Here is a 15403-nt window from a genome sequence, read left to right on the forward strand (position 1 = left end):
TTTCTTTTCCCCAAATTGGAGAAACCATGTTTTCAACTTTAATTGAGTTACTATTTCAAATAACATATTCAGAGATTTGTAAACATGCAATTCAATCCCACCCCCCAGGCAGGGGGAAGGGGAGGAAAGAGGATTCACTCTGATATTTATGGTTCCCAAAAAGCTGTAATATTGTGCTTGGAACACACAGAACCAGCTATTAACTTCTTGCTACTAAAACAAATACTAACAGTTCAGTCCAGGTTACTGTGACCCCTGACAGATCAAGGAAGCAGGTTATTTTCTCCTCTTGTGATTATAGCACATTACCAGACACATTTGCCTTTTTAATATTTGTCCTGGTACTCTGAGTTTCCCTTTCAATTCATGGAATTTCAACAGTTTGTCAAAAAAGAGCCAATAAACAAATATTGAATTACATTTTGTTGGGTCTTTCAAACCCTCAAGCTCCAGACTATAAAAACATCTTCTGTCTCCCACCCCGACCACCCAGCAACTTTTCCATACACCACAGACCACCCATAGATACAAAGCCACGGGGGAAGCTGACACGGTCTATTTGGAGCCAGTAGACAGGAGGGCGATGAGACCAGATGAAGCACTTATGGACAGAATATAGTTCCTGTAAGAATTTAATGTTAAGGAAAAATTAAGTACCCAAAATTAATTTTCAACAAAACAAAACAAGCCCATCTCTTTGGAATATACTGCTTTCCTCCTGACACTCTGGCTAATGACAATGCTATGTGGTCCCATTGTCTGTAAACACAATTTACAAGACTATAAAGAATATTCACAGGAGATTTAAAAACCCTTGAGACAGAAACCTAGAATACGTGACCACAAAGGAAACACTCAAATCCCATTTAACCTTCAGAAGAGCTGATCGACTACAGGGAGGAAGAGACTTCTTGTTCTTTCTCCCTTCTCCGTCAGCGTATCAGCCACAGTGGGCCTATAAAAGGAAGGAGGTTCTGAACGTCTGCAGCTACTCCGGGTCTCAGGACCGGTCTGTACCTCCAGAAGATACAAGTTGAAGGGTGTCACATTTAATTACGTCAAAATCTCCAACTGTTAAAAATTTGGTTGCACATTCCTGGATAACAGCTTTAATAAATTACCTTAGAACCTTTCATAAACGCAGGAGGTTGACTCTTGCCCAAAAGCTCAATTTAAGAGCAGCTTGAAACACTGTTAAAATATTACGAAATGTACCTATTTAAACTGGCTATCCACCCAATCCCAAAGCCCAAAATATCAGAAGACACATGGCTTACATCAAGAGTGATCAAAGAGAGCAAGTTTGCTTTTCCTCCTTGGAACTCTTTTTTTAAAATAGGCGGGTATACTAGTACATAATCATATATGTGAGACTATTTTTTTAAAGTATTCTTTTTTAAAAATATGTATTTTAATTGATTCCAGAGAGGAAGAAACAACCATGATGAGAGAGAATCATGGATTGGCTGCCTCCTGCAAGTCCGCCCCGGGGGATCGAGCCCACAACCTTGGCACGTGTCCTTGACCGGAATCGAACCTGGGACCTTTCAGTTCGCAGGTCAATGCTCTATCCACTGATGAGGGCTATGTGAGACTATTTATAGTTACTTGCCATGAAGCCCTAATTTATAAACTTGAAAGAATTTTACAACAAACCAAAAGCCCTTATTTTAAATATTCAGAAACGTGCCTAAGGTCACAGTGCTATTAATAAACCCTATGTGAAACCAAAACAATTGCTAGACTTCTGAAAAACATAATCAACCTTTAAAAGGATACACGGTGGGGTTGAAGTTCTTCAATATAAAGAAGGACGCAACAATGACCAAGACCAGGAACAGGGTGTTGTTGTAGAAGATGGAAAATGTTGTAGCTTCATAATCAGCAACTTCATTCTTCTTCCACAAGATTCTGTAGGCACAGAAACACGTCAACTGGGTTTATACATATGTTTAAAAATTTTTAAATACCACATAGCTCCAGTTCATTGTAAAGTAAGTTTTCTGCCCAACTAGTGTGAATTAGTGGTTGAGCTTTGATCTATGTATGAACCAGATGATACCTTCCATGGATCCTATGGACAACACTATGGCTAATGTCATTGGAAGCTGCCATGTTTTGTTCACTAAATGTTCTAATGCAAATTCAACAAGCATGAAGGAGCTACATGAAGAGTATTAGCACCTTATCTCCATCATAAGAAATTTGCAACCTCTAACATACTAATATATGCCATGTTTTCTTAAATCAGTGGATACTCTTAGCATAATAGATCTCCAACTTACTATAAGTTTGGAAGCAGTGAAGGGTATTATATTCAATGCAGCCATCAACTATAAAACAGCTCCTGATTTCAAAGAAGTTTAAATGTAAAAAATGTATGACTTGGAATGGAAGGAGATACATTATAACATTCTAGGACTAATTGATCAAAGAAAACATTAGCTCAGAAAGATGCATAGACTCAGTGTGGTTTAAAGAACAGAACAACTGCCTCTGGTTTTAAGACTCTGGCACAAGACCCAATAAAGATAAGTTCCTTAAAAAGGATACTAACATGCCTATGCTATGGAGGATTAATTATCCCCCTCCATCACAGCACTTCTTCCCAACTCCCTGAATCAGAAACATCTTCAAAACAGCCTTGATGAAAGAAGTAGCTCACTTCTGGTTACCCCAGCTCCCAAATCTGTGTGCATTACATCAGTGTACATAGTCGGCCCTGTGTGACAGCTTTTAGAACGTTTTCTAGTCTACACATATCCTGGTTCATTTTGAAAAAAAAGTGGGACTCCCAAGTGGCCTCACTAGCAATGGTTCTGCTAAAGCGTCCCTGTGAGGAAATCTAGAGGAAAGCTGATACCAAACTCAACTACTGGTATTACAATCAGACCACGGTAAATGACAGATCATTGGTCTATTGGTAAGTCAGGGAGAAATAGCACTCACACCCGGGGGCAGATATTAGTAAATCTGATCACCTCTGCTAATTTCATCCTTGAATGGATAGCAGGGCAGTTTCAAAGTGCAAATGGTACATACTCCAAATGATTATAGAGGGAGCTTTGACAGATATGCATCACTGCAAAGAAGTGCCGATAAGCCTTCTCTTAAATCAAATCTCTCCTTTGAAGAAGAAAAATATTAGAATATAAATGGTCCCAGATATCAGAGTGAGTCATGAATACAGACCCGGGTACAACTGTATCCAGTGTGGCTTTTGTGAGAGGAATACAAAACAATAACAGCACAAATTTCTGATAATAAGAATAGAAATTTAATCTTCTGACACTGTATTTTATGTCTCAATGAAACTTCACTTCATCCTCCTTTGAAATATCTGGTCCAGCCAATGGCACTGAGGCTTCATTTTCAATTTCAACTCTGACTCATTATTCGTGATTAACTGAATAGCACTCACTGAGAAAAATTCTGAGACATATCTCAAGATCAAGTGCAGACCAAATCAGGCAAGTCTGCTGTGGGCATATGAGACTCCTTTACTATCTGATATAACAATGTTATCTACAAAGTGGTTTGTGAAATCACCTGAAACCTAGAAGAGCTTTAACAAGCATTTTGAAACTGGGTATAAGCACCCAGTTTAAAAACTGTCTAACCCTATATAATAAAAGGATAATATGCAAATTGACCCTAATGGTGGAACGGCCAGACCAACCGCTCCACCAGTCACTATGAGGTGCACTGACTACCTCTTGGTCCCTTTTCCAGGCCAGTCGGCAGGCTCCAATCACCCGATGATGAATGGGGAACCGGGGGTCAGTGGTGGGGGATACTGGTGGTGCCAGGCCGAGGCCCCAGCCTCGTGGGTTGCCCCAGACACAGAGGGCAACCTGTGGTAGGGGCAGGGCCAGTGACTTGGCAGCAATGGCCAACCACTTGGTCTCCCCCCATCCCACCCCCCCGCCCCCGTCTGTCAGGTTCTGATCACCCGATGGTGAATGGGGAACCAAGGGGTGTGTGGCGGGGGGGGGGGGGGGGGGGGGGGGGGGCAAGGGGGGCCGGCTGCCAGCAGCTGGGGAAGATGGCCCTGATCACAGGCCAGGCCTAGGGACTGTACATGCTCACAAATTTTGTGCACTGGGCCTCCAGTAAATATCATAATTCAATAAAAGGGTTTTTTAAAAAAGTGTTCTAAATTCTCTAACCTCCATCCCCATGCAAAAATTGCATTCAGAAAGCTATGCAGCTAGCCCAGCCGGTATGGCTCAGTGGTTGAGTGTTAACCCATGAACCAAGAGATCACCGGTTCAATTCCCAGTCAGGGCACTGGGTTTCAAGCTCGATCCCCAGTAGGGGGTGTGCAGGAGGCAGCCTATGGATGATGTTTCTCTCTCACTGATGTTTCTAACTCTATCCCTCTCCCTTGCTCTCTCTTTAAAAATCAATAATTAAAAAAAAAAAAAAAAAAAAGCTATGCAGCTAGACATTAAAGCTATTCTGGGGGGGGGGGGGCTCGGGGGCGGGGAAGGCCTTCATTGTCATGATTTTAGTACTGTGCCTTCAGTTTTATAAAGGATCCATAGGAGATAACCACTTCAATACTTGGTGCCTTTCCAAAACCACTGTAGAAAACACTGTTCATTAAGTTACTCAGTGTCCCTTAAATAAGGAGCCACTTGATAAAGTCCTTCCGGATTCAGTGCCAGGAAAGTTTCTTTTCAGGAGGACCGGCACTCTGCTTCTCACGGGACAATGGAAGCAGCATGACCTCAGATGCTTCCCCTGACACTGGGACGCTCAGAGCTAAGTTTAGTGCTCAACTGCTCTAACTGACTCTGAGGTCCTTGTTTACCCACTTTTCAAATGGCTTCCGATCTTTTAAAATTGCATTGCTCTGTTTTACACACACTTTAATATCCCAAGTCCCACAAAGGCTTCCTGGAGCAAAGTGAGATAAAAATTCCATTTCACAAACCACTTTGTAGATACTAAAATTTAAGATCCATGAAAACAACCTCAATTCATGACTCTATTCAACCATCTGGCAGCTCTGAAGTACAAGTCTACTCAGTCATTCAGAGACTTCTGTTGCTCAGATGTTAAGACTGTCTGTTAACCCCTTTCAGAGCAGTTGATAGTTAAAACTGGGGATGGGAGCCAGGACCAACAAATGTGGCACAGGACTGTGCAACAGGAGCCAAACTGATTTTTCTTTTTCCCAAAGCAGATAACCCTGACTGAAAGCTCAGTAACAGAAATACCACCACCTAAGAATGCTAACACATAACACAAGGTACACTTTTCAGACCCAGAGGGGTTAGGTGATAAGTTCAAGGTCACACAGCTATCAGGTGGCACCAGACAAAGCTCTGCAGCAGAGCAGGTATGAGCACAAGCCAGCCTGCCTGTGGTCTTATCATGGCTTTACCACCCCCTAATGTAAGGCCTTGATCAAGTTACTGAAGCTTTCTCTACCTGTTTCCTGAGGTGTACAATGGAGATAACAACTGTACCTACCTTCTTAGGACTCTTGGGAGAAATAAATGACCTGTCTACAGCTCAAAGGCAGGAGTAAAAACTCAAAATTCAGTTATTCCCATTACTATCTTTTCTATAATACCAATGTTTGCCTCAGACAGTTCTGACACCCACATTCTGAGCAGAAATCAAAAACTTCTACAAAGTATCCCCTCCTTTTCTGGTTAGCACAAACACATTAAACAAGGAGTCAAACCTTTCATCTTTTTCCTTCCGAGACATCTTTCTGTTATCAGCTTCAGAAAGTTTTCGAGTCACTTCTTTGGAAACAGCATCCTCCCTCTTCTGTGCTACTCTGGAAGGAGAAGGAAAAGGTTTCCACAGGCTCCAGGAGCGGGCATTACTCTCTCAGAAACACTCTGTACTCGGATTGTGTATTGGCAACTGTATAATACTTTACATTTCCAGAAAACAAACCTGTACAGAAAGTTCCAGGGTTATTACGCTGTAGTATTAGTTAAAAGAGAAGGAGTTCAAGAAACTTTCAAGATGTGGTTTATTAGTTATGAGTCTGATTTCTGCTTAAGAGAGAGAAATTCCCAAAGCTTATGTGTTTATTATGGAAACAGAAGTCAAATGCTACTAACACAATTTATTGTGGTTATAAGTAATTATAAATCCGTTTTGTTAGAGCCTATAATTTACAGTTCAATAAATAAATTTGACAAGGCATTAGCAAATGATATGTGATTTTAATTCCAGTAAATAACAGGAGAGAAAACTAGGCTTAAAAACAAAACAAAAAAGAATTACAACTATAAGTAATGCTTTTAACTCTACTCTCAAGTACAATTTCAATAAAAAGAAATAATACCAAATCGTCGGAGACTGACCATAGCACGTTTAGTTAAATGAACCATTGGGAAGAGGTTTGCACAAAAAGATCATATGGAATCAGCCAGAAAAGGCTGGAAGTGATATTCACGCTATTAGTAGATCAGAATCTTCAGTGACATGTCAGCTAAAGAAAAAATTAAATGTATACTCATCAAAAAATATACATGGTGAATTTTATCAGATAAAATACAAAAAGTCCCCCAAAGATTATGACATTTAGATTCAACATATATTTTTCACAAAATAGGAGAAACTTATTAGCCATAAATATAGAAGAAAAGTAAGATCTGATCACAAGCAACATAAAACACAGTGCCACTATGAAAACATTTGACATGATACGGGGATGTATTATATTAAAAGCAACAGGATGTGGAACAGAGATAGAAATCTATTCACTCTATGTTCAATTAATGAATCCCCGGTGACTATGCTATTTAGTTCTGGTTAATGTACCAAGGAAAATTATACATTTAAGAGCAACAAAGCTGGGACAGAAATCCAGACTGTCAATTCTGAGCCAACTCCCTTCTACTACTAATACCTGTCCATACTCAGCATCTCCCTTTGAGCTTCCAGCCTTAACCTTCTTGAGTATCTATAGGAGTTTCAATAGCAATGGTAGTATTTCATATTAAAGAAAAACTGTAACTAAAAAATAATTCCACCAAAACTGGTATGGCTCAGTGGATAGAGGGTCGGCCTGCAGACTGAAAGGTCCCAGGTTCGATTACAGCAGAGGCTGAGGTGGCTGGATCCTGGAATGGCAGCTGGTGACAAGGGGTTAACAACAGAGAGAGGACAAGGGTGACTTGATCACTATTGTCTAGCAGAAGTGCGGTCACTCACAAGCTGAGCTCCCGCTGGTCCAGAAGAGCAGTAGAGAAGCTGCTGAGGCCACTTTCAGCTGCTGAGGCTGTTCTGTCCTCCTTACAATAAACAAATCTGTTAACTGAGATCACTTCTATTCCTTGTCACCAGAAAGATGCTAACACAGGGTAAACAAACTTAGGAAGGATTTCTCTGGAAAAAATTCCCAAGTCTTGAAATAAGACATGTAAGGATGAAAAGGAAGAAAGACAATCTTAAATGAGAGAGGGCAAAAGACGCTTTCGAAGGATGACATGATAAGAAGAGCTAAGAACCAATGCTACAAGATGAAACCACACTAGGAGGAGGTAGGTGGGTTGCATTCCAGGGACCTGGATGAACTTGGTTTTCATATACTTAGAATAGAGTGTATGGTGCTCATGGGAAGCAGGTATAAATGGTGAGTTTCAAGTAAGAGAATGACAGGGTAAAAATGATGGCTGATAAGGATAAATACATGTTCTTTTATCCCATAAAGCAGTTCATAAGTGTAACATAAGGATTACATAGAGTAACATGCTTTATACTGTTTATGGCAGCCTATTGTTAAAAGACTAGCTGGAGACTGCTACAACAACCCAAGCAAAAACAGCATCTAAACCAGAGTGGGAACTCTGGAAATGAAAAGAAAAAGCACACATAAAGCACAATGGTACTTCAAGTCTCATCAAAATTCCAACTGCCTTTAAGAAAGTACTTCCAAAGAAATATAGCACCAAGAAGGCTCCATTAAGTAAACAGACAAATGTCCTGCTATCCTGAATCAAGTATCAAAGTGTGCATAAAATTCCAATTAAACATTAATGTATACCTGCTTCCATGAGCACCACAGCACTCTGAATAAAAAATATCACCTTTCCTTAAATTTTGACTCCCCCCCCCCACTTTAACCTTTATGAAACAGAGTATATAATCCTATCTAATAAAAGAGTAATATGCAAATCAACCATCACTCTGCTACACTCACAAACCACAACCATCAATCAGGAGCAAGTATGCAAATTAACCCCAACCAAGATGGCTACCACCAGAGAGCAGGAGGGAGACTTGGATGGAAATGAAGGAAGCCAAGCTTTCCACACACCCTGGAGGGCCCAGGCCTCCACTCAAGAGTACAAAGTTTCAATTATAGAAGGTAAATAAATTCCAACAGAAATGGCAGCAACCACGGAGCTGGAGAGAGCAGGAGGCTAGGGTTGCCCTGGGCAATGGAGGAAGCCAAGTTTCTGCAGCCCTGGCCGGCTTAGGCCTTCACTCTAGGCTACAAAGTTTCAATTATAGAAGATACATAAATTCCAACAGAAATGGCTATGGCCACAGAGTGAGCAGGAGGCTTGGCTCCACTCTAGGCTACAAAGTTTCAATTATAGAAGATAAATAAATTCCAGATACCAGGGCCTCAGCTTGGGTCGCCAGGGGGCATGGCCAGCCTGAAAACCACCACAGGCCCCTCACCCAGGCCACCCCATTTCCCAAGGGAACCCCCATCCTGATCCCGGACACCCTTCAGGGCAAACCAGCCAGCCCCTACCCCTGCACCAGGCCTCTATCTTATCTAATAAAAGAGTAATATGCAGATTGACCATCACTCCAACACACAAGATGGCTGCCCCCTAGGTGGTCAAAGATCTTTCCCCCATGTGGGTACAAGATGGCCACCACAAAATGGCTAGCAGGGGAGGGCAGTTGGGAGGGACCAGGCCTGCAAGGGAGGGCAGTTGGGAGGACGATCAACCCTGCAAGGAAGGGCAGTTAGGAGTGATCAGGTCAGCAGAGGCGGAAGTTGGGAGCAAACAGGATGGCAGGGGAGCAATTAGACATCAATCAGGCTGGCATGGAAGTGGTTAGGGGGTGATCAGGCTGGCAGGCAGGCGAGCAGTTGGGAGCCAGGAGTCCTGGATTGTGAGAGGGCAGTCAGACATCCCTTGAGGGGTCCCAGATTGGAGAGGGCGGCTGGGCTGAGGGATATCCTCCTCCACCCCCCCCCATCCCTGTGCACGAATTTTGTGCGCTGGGCCTCTAGTTGCTTATAATTAATGTGTAAATTTATAGTTGTGCGGCTTGGGTTTTCTCCAAAAGCTATAATTAAAATGATATATTTTATAGTATGTGTGATCATAAAATATTAGTTTTCATATACAGAAAAAAAAATTAGGTAGCATTAAAAACGTTAGTTTAATAACAACAAAGCCACTTTGTTCACATCCAAAAATAGATCATGGAGGGCCCAAAACAATTCTTTCCACAAACAATTCTAGCTGCTTTGGAAATGTTAAATTACTTGGTAGGTTTTGATTTTCTGATTAAACCCCAAGATTACAGACTAATTCCACCCTCAAAACCTACTTTCATAGCAATGTCAGAAGCACTGTCTCTGCTTCAATTAAGTTAATAATTCTTCATAACATTAAGGTTATGAGCATTAATATATGCCCCAAAACAGATACATATATATCTCAAATTATTGCTTACTGAAACCAACACAAACACAAATGGTCTTTAAGCCACTCTAGTATATAAAAATGCATCACACTTTCTCTTAAGAAATACACTTACTTGTGCTTGAGTACAAACTTCACATTTTTGTAGGCAAAGGCTACCAAATAAGTGCTTACAAGGGTCATCACGCTGTACAGAACAGCAGACTGAATAAGATCCATATGCCATATTCGCCAGTATAACCCTGAAGATAAAAAAAAAGGGGGGGAGGGGGAAGGGGGATTACAAAAAGAAAGAAAATTTTACCACCCAGTTGTAAACTATAGGTAAGGCTGGTAAAATATAGTCTGGGTTAGGGAATCCAGAATATGCAAACTTCAGAAGAAGGACACCCAGGAACAAGTTACAGTTTCAAAGCCTGCCCCATTTCAGAACACTCGAAAAACATAACCTTCCATATGCTTCTCCTAGAATGAGAACTCCAGCTCCACAAAAATAACAATTCTGACTTCAAAGTCCTTTCGTGGGGGTGCTATTAAGCTAAATCCAGGCCATTCCCAAATGCCACGTGCAATCCTCAGCCACAGTTGACGTGCTGACGTGGCTGTCTGTCTGAAGCCAAGGCCCTGCTCCTGGCAGCCAGTGAGCCACAGGGGCTCCGCGTTCACTGCACGCTGGCTTTTACTGGGGGTTTACGAGGCTGCAAGAGAAGACAAATCTAGATTTGACCGCCCAGCAACGGAGCAGCAGCGGTGTGAGCGACAGGAAATGCAGGATCGGGGAAGCCTGAGCCCTAAAAACAACGTTGGCCCAGTCTGCAAAGTTTTTCCTTCCACGTGAGAACAGCCCTAATAGGATAGTTAAAAAAAAAAAAAAAAAAAAAAAAAAAAAAAAAAAATTAAACAAGGGAGAAAATCGCTGGCCCTTGGCACTGGACCTCAGGAACTCATCAAATTAGGAAAAAAACGATGCTCAGGCCTGTGTGCATCGATTCACCGAAAAGCTACACTTTTAATTCAGAGCGAGAGTTCCCAGGAACCTCCCTCTCCCTTTAATGCATGAGTTTTCTCCATAATAAGTCATGTAAGTTTAAAGTCTCATAATGGCAAAGGAGCGGGGAGGGGGACTATATGCGGGAAAGTCAGCATCAGATCTTCACTGGGGCGATGGTTTCAGTGCAGATTCGGGGCTGCGAGCCCAGCACGGGTGCATCCGGGGTCCGCGCCCGGGGCCCGGGAACCTGCGCGCTTCTGCAAAGCGCCCCAAGCAACTTTCCCGGGAGGCCGCCCCCCACTACCCCGGCCGGGAACACGGAGGCCGCCGGGGGGGGGGGGGGGCACCGTGATTCCCCCGAGCTCCCGGCAAGCTGGGAAGAGCCGGAGCCGAGGGGCACAGGGCTCCCTCGCCGGCCGCTGGCCCCTGCCACGTCCCCGCCCAGCCCGGCCCGCCGGCCCCCGGCGCTCACAGATGGGGATGGCGGACACGATGAAGGCGTTCCCGAAGAAGAGCGCGGAGGACTTGGCGGAGAGGTTGCGGCTGAAATCCTGAAGGAGCAGGTCCTCCTCGGACTGCTGCTTGGAGGAGCCGCCTTTGGGAGCCATGGTGGAGCCGGAGCCGGGAGCGAGGAGGGCCCAACCCCGCGCGAGGCCCAGCCGGGGACCTCTGGCCCCGCCCCCGCGGCCGCCTAATCCGCTAACGACCCGTCAGCCCTGCGCGCGGGGCGGGGCCTGTGCCGCGCGCCGAGAGAGCTGGGTCATGATTGGCCATCCTGGAGCCGCTGCCCAGGCGTGATTGGGCGAGTCGGCTAGACTTCCGCCTTCCTGGCGAGTCTTTGGACGCATAGGATTCCAGATGACGACTGGGATTTGTAGTTTAGTAGGTGCATAAAAAAAAAAAAAAGTAAAAAACCATAATGACAGGCCACATCACAGCTTCTGAAAGACCGGTGCTTTCCAAGGCTGGAATTCCAAAGGAAGGTCTTTGGCTCGCGTCATGCACTCGTTCATTCAACCAACAAACAATTCGTTCCTTCTCTGTGCACCCAATCCTGGAAGAACAGGAGAGAGATTAAGGATAGCTAGCAAGGGTAGAGTCCCTTCTCCTTTACGCATCCATTATGTCATTAGACATCCTCAAAAGTTCTATGCTAAGCATTATCCTTGACCCGTTTTGCCGGAGAAGAACCTGAGAGTGGGGACCTGCAGGGTTGGTCTCCCTGTCCGTTGGCTCTTTTAATCATAATAAAGGGCTACCTTTGTACAAAAAAAGAAGGCACTTTTAACTTTGAGAAACTCATGGTCTCATTAAGATAATATTTAACACGTGTCAAATTCATTTACAAATTGCTACTATTTGCTTACTCTGATTTAAACTAAGTATTTAAAGTAGTGTGGTCTGCAGAGCCATGCTCAATTGAACATAATGCTAAGTAAAGGCAACATATTGGCTAGACAGGCTTCCTCTGCAGCTCAGAAGATTAAATATGCCTATTAAAACAACGAGGTACCATTTTGAACTCATCAAATGATCACTTTTTTCTTCAAAAAAGGATGCTGAACCATTGCACTCTGCGCAAACGCTTCTTTCTTCTACATGATGGACATCAGATAAAATTTCCTCAACCTGCAGCTTTCCTATTAGATTTGTATATTGTTTTCTCGCTCACCTTATCAAATTGTAGGCTACCTCTACACGTTTCATTCTAATGGCATTGTCTTCGACCTTCTTCAATCTATTCTCTATATAGGTACCACAGTGAGTTTTCCTGGACTATAAATCCCTCTATTTAGGATATTATATTATCTACAGCAAGTATTCTCAAATGCCAGAAGTCACCGATTAACTGAAAAATGGGAAAGAAAAAAAATAGTGAATTTTTTTGAAAATTAAAAGTATTCATTTTTAAATATCTGCATTTGTTCACATTTGTGATATTAAAATTATTTTTTCTTTATTATGTAGTGATGGTGATAGAACTCTTATTTTTCTCTTCCATCATACTTCTCTCCCAGTCTTTTCTGTTTTAATAAGCCCATTTGCTCTGGCTTAAATGCTAGGTTTCAACACTAATTCTGTCATTTTCCACTCCAACTGTGACCAATGCATCAAACTGTGTGGCCTGTCTCTATAACTAGATTTCCTGATTGCTATTTGTAAAGTAAGTATATAAAAAAAGAAAATGTGTTGTAAAATCAGAAAACTGTAAGATCAAAAGGGACAAAAACTATCAGAATATTTCAAAGAGAGGAAGGAAATAAGAAGTAATAATGGTTAAAAAGAATTAGATCTGAGAAAAATGTTTAAACAATTGAATGTTAAGTAGATAAAAATGTTAAAATTAAGATGATCAAAAGGAACTAGATGAGAAAATTAATATACTTGGTAAACCAAGAATAAAAATCTAAAATAATAGATATAAACAGAAGAGACTCAAAAATAGTAGAAACTTGAATTTTTTTATAAGGGTACGTTACAGAACTATGATAAGCAATGATGCTCATGACAACGTTTCATGGTGATGGTTACACTGAAGATTGCAAAGGCTGCACACTTGAAGTACTGGAATAGTGTTTTCTTATATCAAACTAGAGACCTGGTGCATGATATTTGTGCATGGGGGAGGTCCCCTCAGCCCAGCCTGCACCCTCTCCAATCTGGGATCCCCCAGAGATGTCTTGGGGATCAGGCCTAAACCAGCAGTCGGACATCCCTTTCACAATCCTGGACTGCTGGCTCCTAATCGCTCACCTGCCTGCCTGCCTGATCGCCCTAACTGCCCCCCACCCCCGCTGGCCTGGTGGCCCCTAACTGCCCCCCACTGCCAGCCAGGTCACCCCCAACTGTCCTCCCTGCCGGCCTAGTCACCCCTTTGCCCCCAACTTCTCCCACTACTGGCCTGGTTCCCTCCAACTGTACCCACCCCCCACCAGCCTGGTTGCCACTAACTGTCCCCCCTGCCAGTCTTTTTGCCCCTAACTGCCCCCCTCCCACCCTCCGCTGGCCTGGTTGCCCCTTACGGCTCCACTGCCAGCCTGGTCACCCCATGCAGCCTGCTGTTCAGTCGTTTGGTTGTCTCTTATCAACCCCCTGCCAGCCTGGTCATAGGCAGCTATCTTGTGAAGGTGTGATGGTCAATTTTCATATTACCTCTTTATAATATAGGATGTTATCTAGTCCCTTTTGAAGAGTAGCAAGATCTAAGGACAATTTTTATGTAGTACTAGAGGCCTAGTGCATGAAACTCATGTGTGGATAAGATCCTAAGGCCTGGCCTGCAATCAAGGCCAGCTGCCCACAGCTGGCCCTGCCCTCTGCTGTCACAAACCCCCAGTTCCCCATTCACCATTGGGTGATCGGTGCCTGACGACCTGGAAGGGACCACGAGGTCTGCTGTTCCCACCCATTCACTGGCTCTGCCCCACTGTGAGTGGCCATCAGGCGATTGGAGCCTGCCGGCCAGAGAACGGGACCAAGAGGTGGTCAGTGCACCTCATAGTGACTGGTCCAATGGTTGTTCTGGTCAATTTGCATGCTACCCTTTTATTATATAGGATATGTAGAGGCCAGGTGCATGAAATTCGTGCACTGGAGAGGGGTTCCCTCAGCCCAACCTGCACCCTCTCACAATCCCGAACCCCTCGGGGGATGTCTGACTGCCAGTTTAGGCCTAATAGCACAGGGATCCCTAAATGGGCAGTCAGAGATCCCTCTCCCAATCTGGGACTGCTGGCTCCTAACCACTAGCCTGCCTGCCTGCCTGCTTGATTGCCCCTACCCACTCTGCCTGCCTGCCTGATGCCCCTAACTGCTCACCTGCCTGCCTGATTGCCCTATGTCTGGATGACATAAGGAAGGTACTTGACATAGGGAAGGTATCTGGGAACAGGTCATGGGGCAGAGTAGGTGTGGCCACTGCAATCTTGGGAAGATTTGAGATGAATAAGCTCCTAAACAAAGGAGTTCTCTCTCTTTCTTGGTTGGTTTGTGCTCCTGGCTTACAACTCTCATGCTCCTGCATTTGCACACATAGCCCACAGCCATGTGGACCCCACACAATGGACCAATGGACTACAACTAGCCTGATGCTGCACTGGACCCATCTCCACACTCTGGACCCAGCTTCATTTCTAGCCCTGCTGAATCCCCAGTTGCACATCTTCCAGGACTGGATTAAGGGACTTGGGACTTTTGAAGCCCAAGGATATTATTCCATGCAAATAAAAATCACTCAACCTCCCATGGGAGTCTCATAAAATTCTTTTTCTCAAGAAATCATAAGGACCCTATCCTGAGCACCCAGTGGGGAAGAGGATCCCCCACTTCCACTGCTTGACACCCCACTTTCACCGATAACAGAACAGGATAGACTTGATTCTATATCAGCCTGTTTCTAATGTGTTAATTTAAGGCCTAAGGTTTCCATGATATCACTTTACTGATCAGCTTGGTGAGAGAGAGAGAGAGAGAGAGAGAGAGAGAGAGAGAGAGAGAGAGAGAGAGAGAGAATTCAAAGCACTATTTATTGCTGTCAGGGTTATGGATAACAAATTTCTCTCCTCTACTGCTGATGGCTTTGTGGAAGAAAATCTGGCAGGTTAAAAATTAATATATCTTTCTGAAGCAGACACTGTAAGTTGTCTAGCCAATAAAGAAAGAAACAACACTGCTAGCTTTTCACTGAGTCCTTATGAAGGGTAACAAATAAATCACCCAGGGCTCTAGGGGCAGAGGGGGAGCTTCTGCTGGAAGCCCAGTT

At 43.7% G+C, this 15403-nt stretch overlaps 1 protein-coding gene across 1 annotated transcript; it reads right to left on the reverse strand.

The window, feature by feature from the left end:
- On the reverse strand, positions 1 to 11326 carry SSR3 (signal sequence receptor subunit 3). Its single transcript, XM_084873883.1, has 5 exons — positions 11114 to 11326; positions 9766 to 9892; positions 5699 to 5797; positions 1780 to 1911; positions 1 to 622 (listed from the first exon to the last, which is right to left on the reverse strand). The coding sequence occupies exons 1-5, from the start codon at positions 11247 to 11249 to the stop codon at positions 556 to 558; spliced, it is 561 nt and encodes a 186-aa protein (XP_084730009.1). The 5' UTR covers positions 11250 to 11326; the 3' UTR covers positions 1 to 555.
- Between the last annotated feature and the right edge of the window lie 4077 nt (positions 11327 to 15403).

Source organism: Pipistrellus hanaki (genome assembly GCF_964339955.1).
Source record: "Pipistrellus hanaki genome assembly, chromosome: 2".
Classification (NCBI taxonomy): domain Eukaryota; kingdom Metazoa; phylum Chordata; class Mammalia; order Chiroptera; family Vespertilionidae; genus Pipistrellus; species Pipistrellus hanaki.

Coding starts and splice junctions, on each gene's coding strand:
- SSR3 (XM_084873883.1), bottom strand. CDS start 11,249: ATGGCTCCCAAAGGCGGCTCCTCCAAGCAGCAGTCCGAGGAGGACCTG. Junction 9,893..11,113: donor CGTGTCCGCCATCCCCATCT/GTGAGCGCCGGG, acceptor TTTTATCTTCAG/GGTTATACTGGCGAATATGG. Junction 1,912..5,698: donor CGGAAGGAAAAAGATGAAAG/GTTTGACTCCTT, acceptor CTGTGCCTACAG/AATCTTGTGGAAGAAGAATG.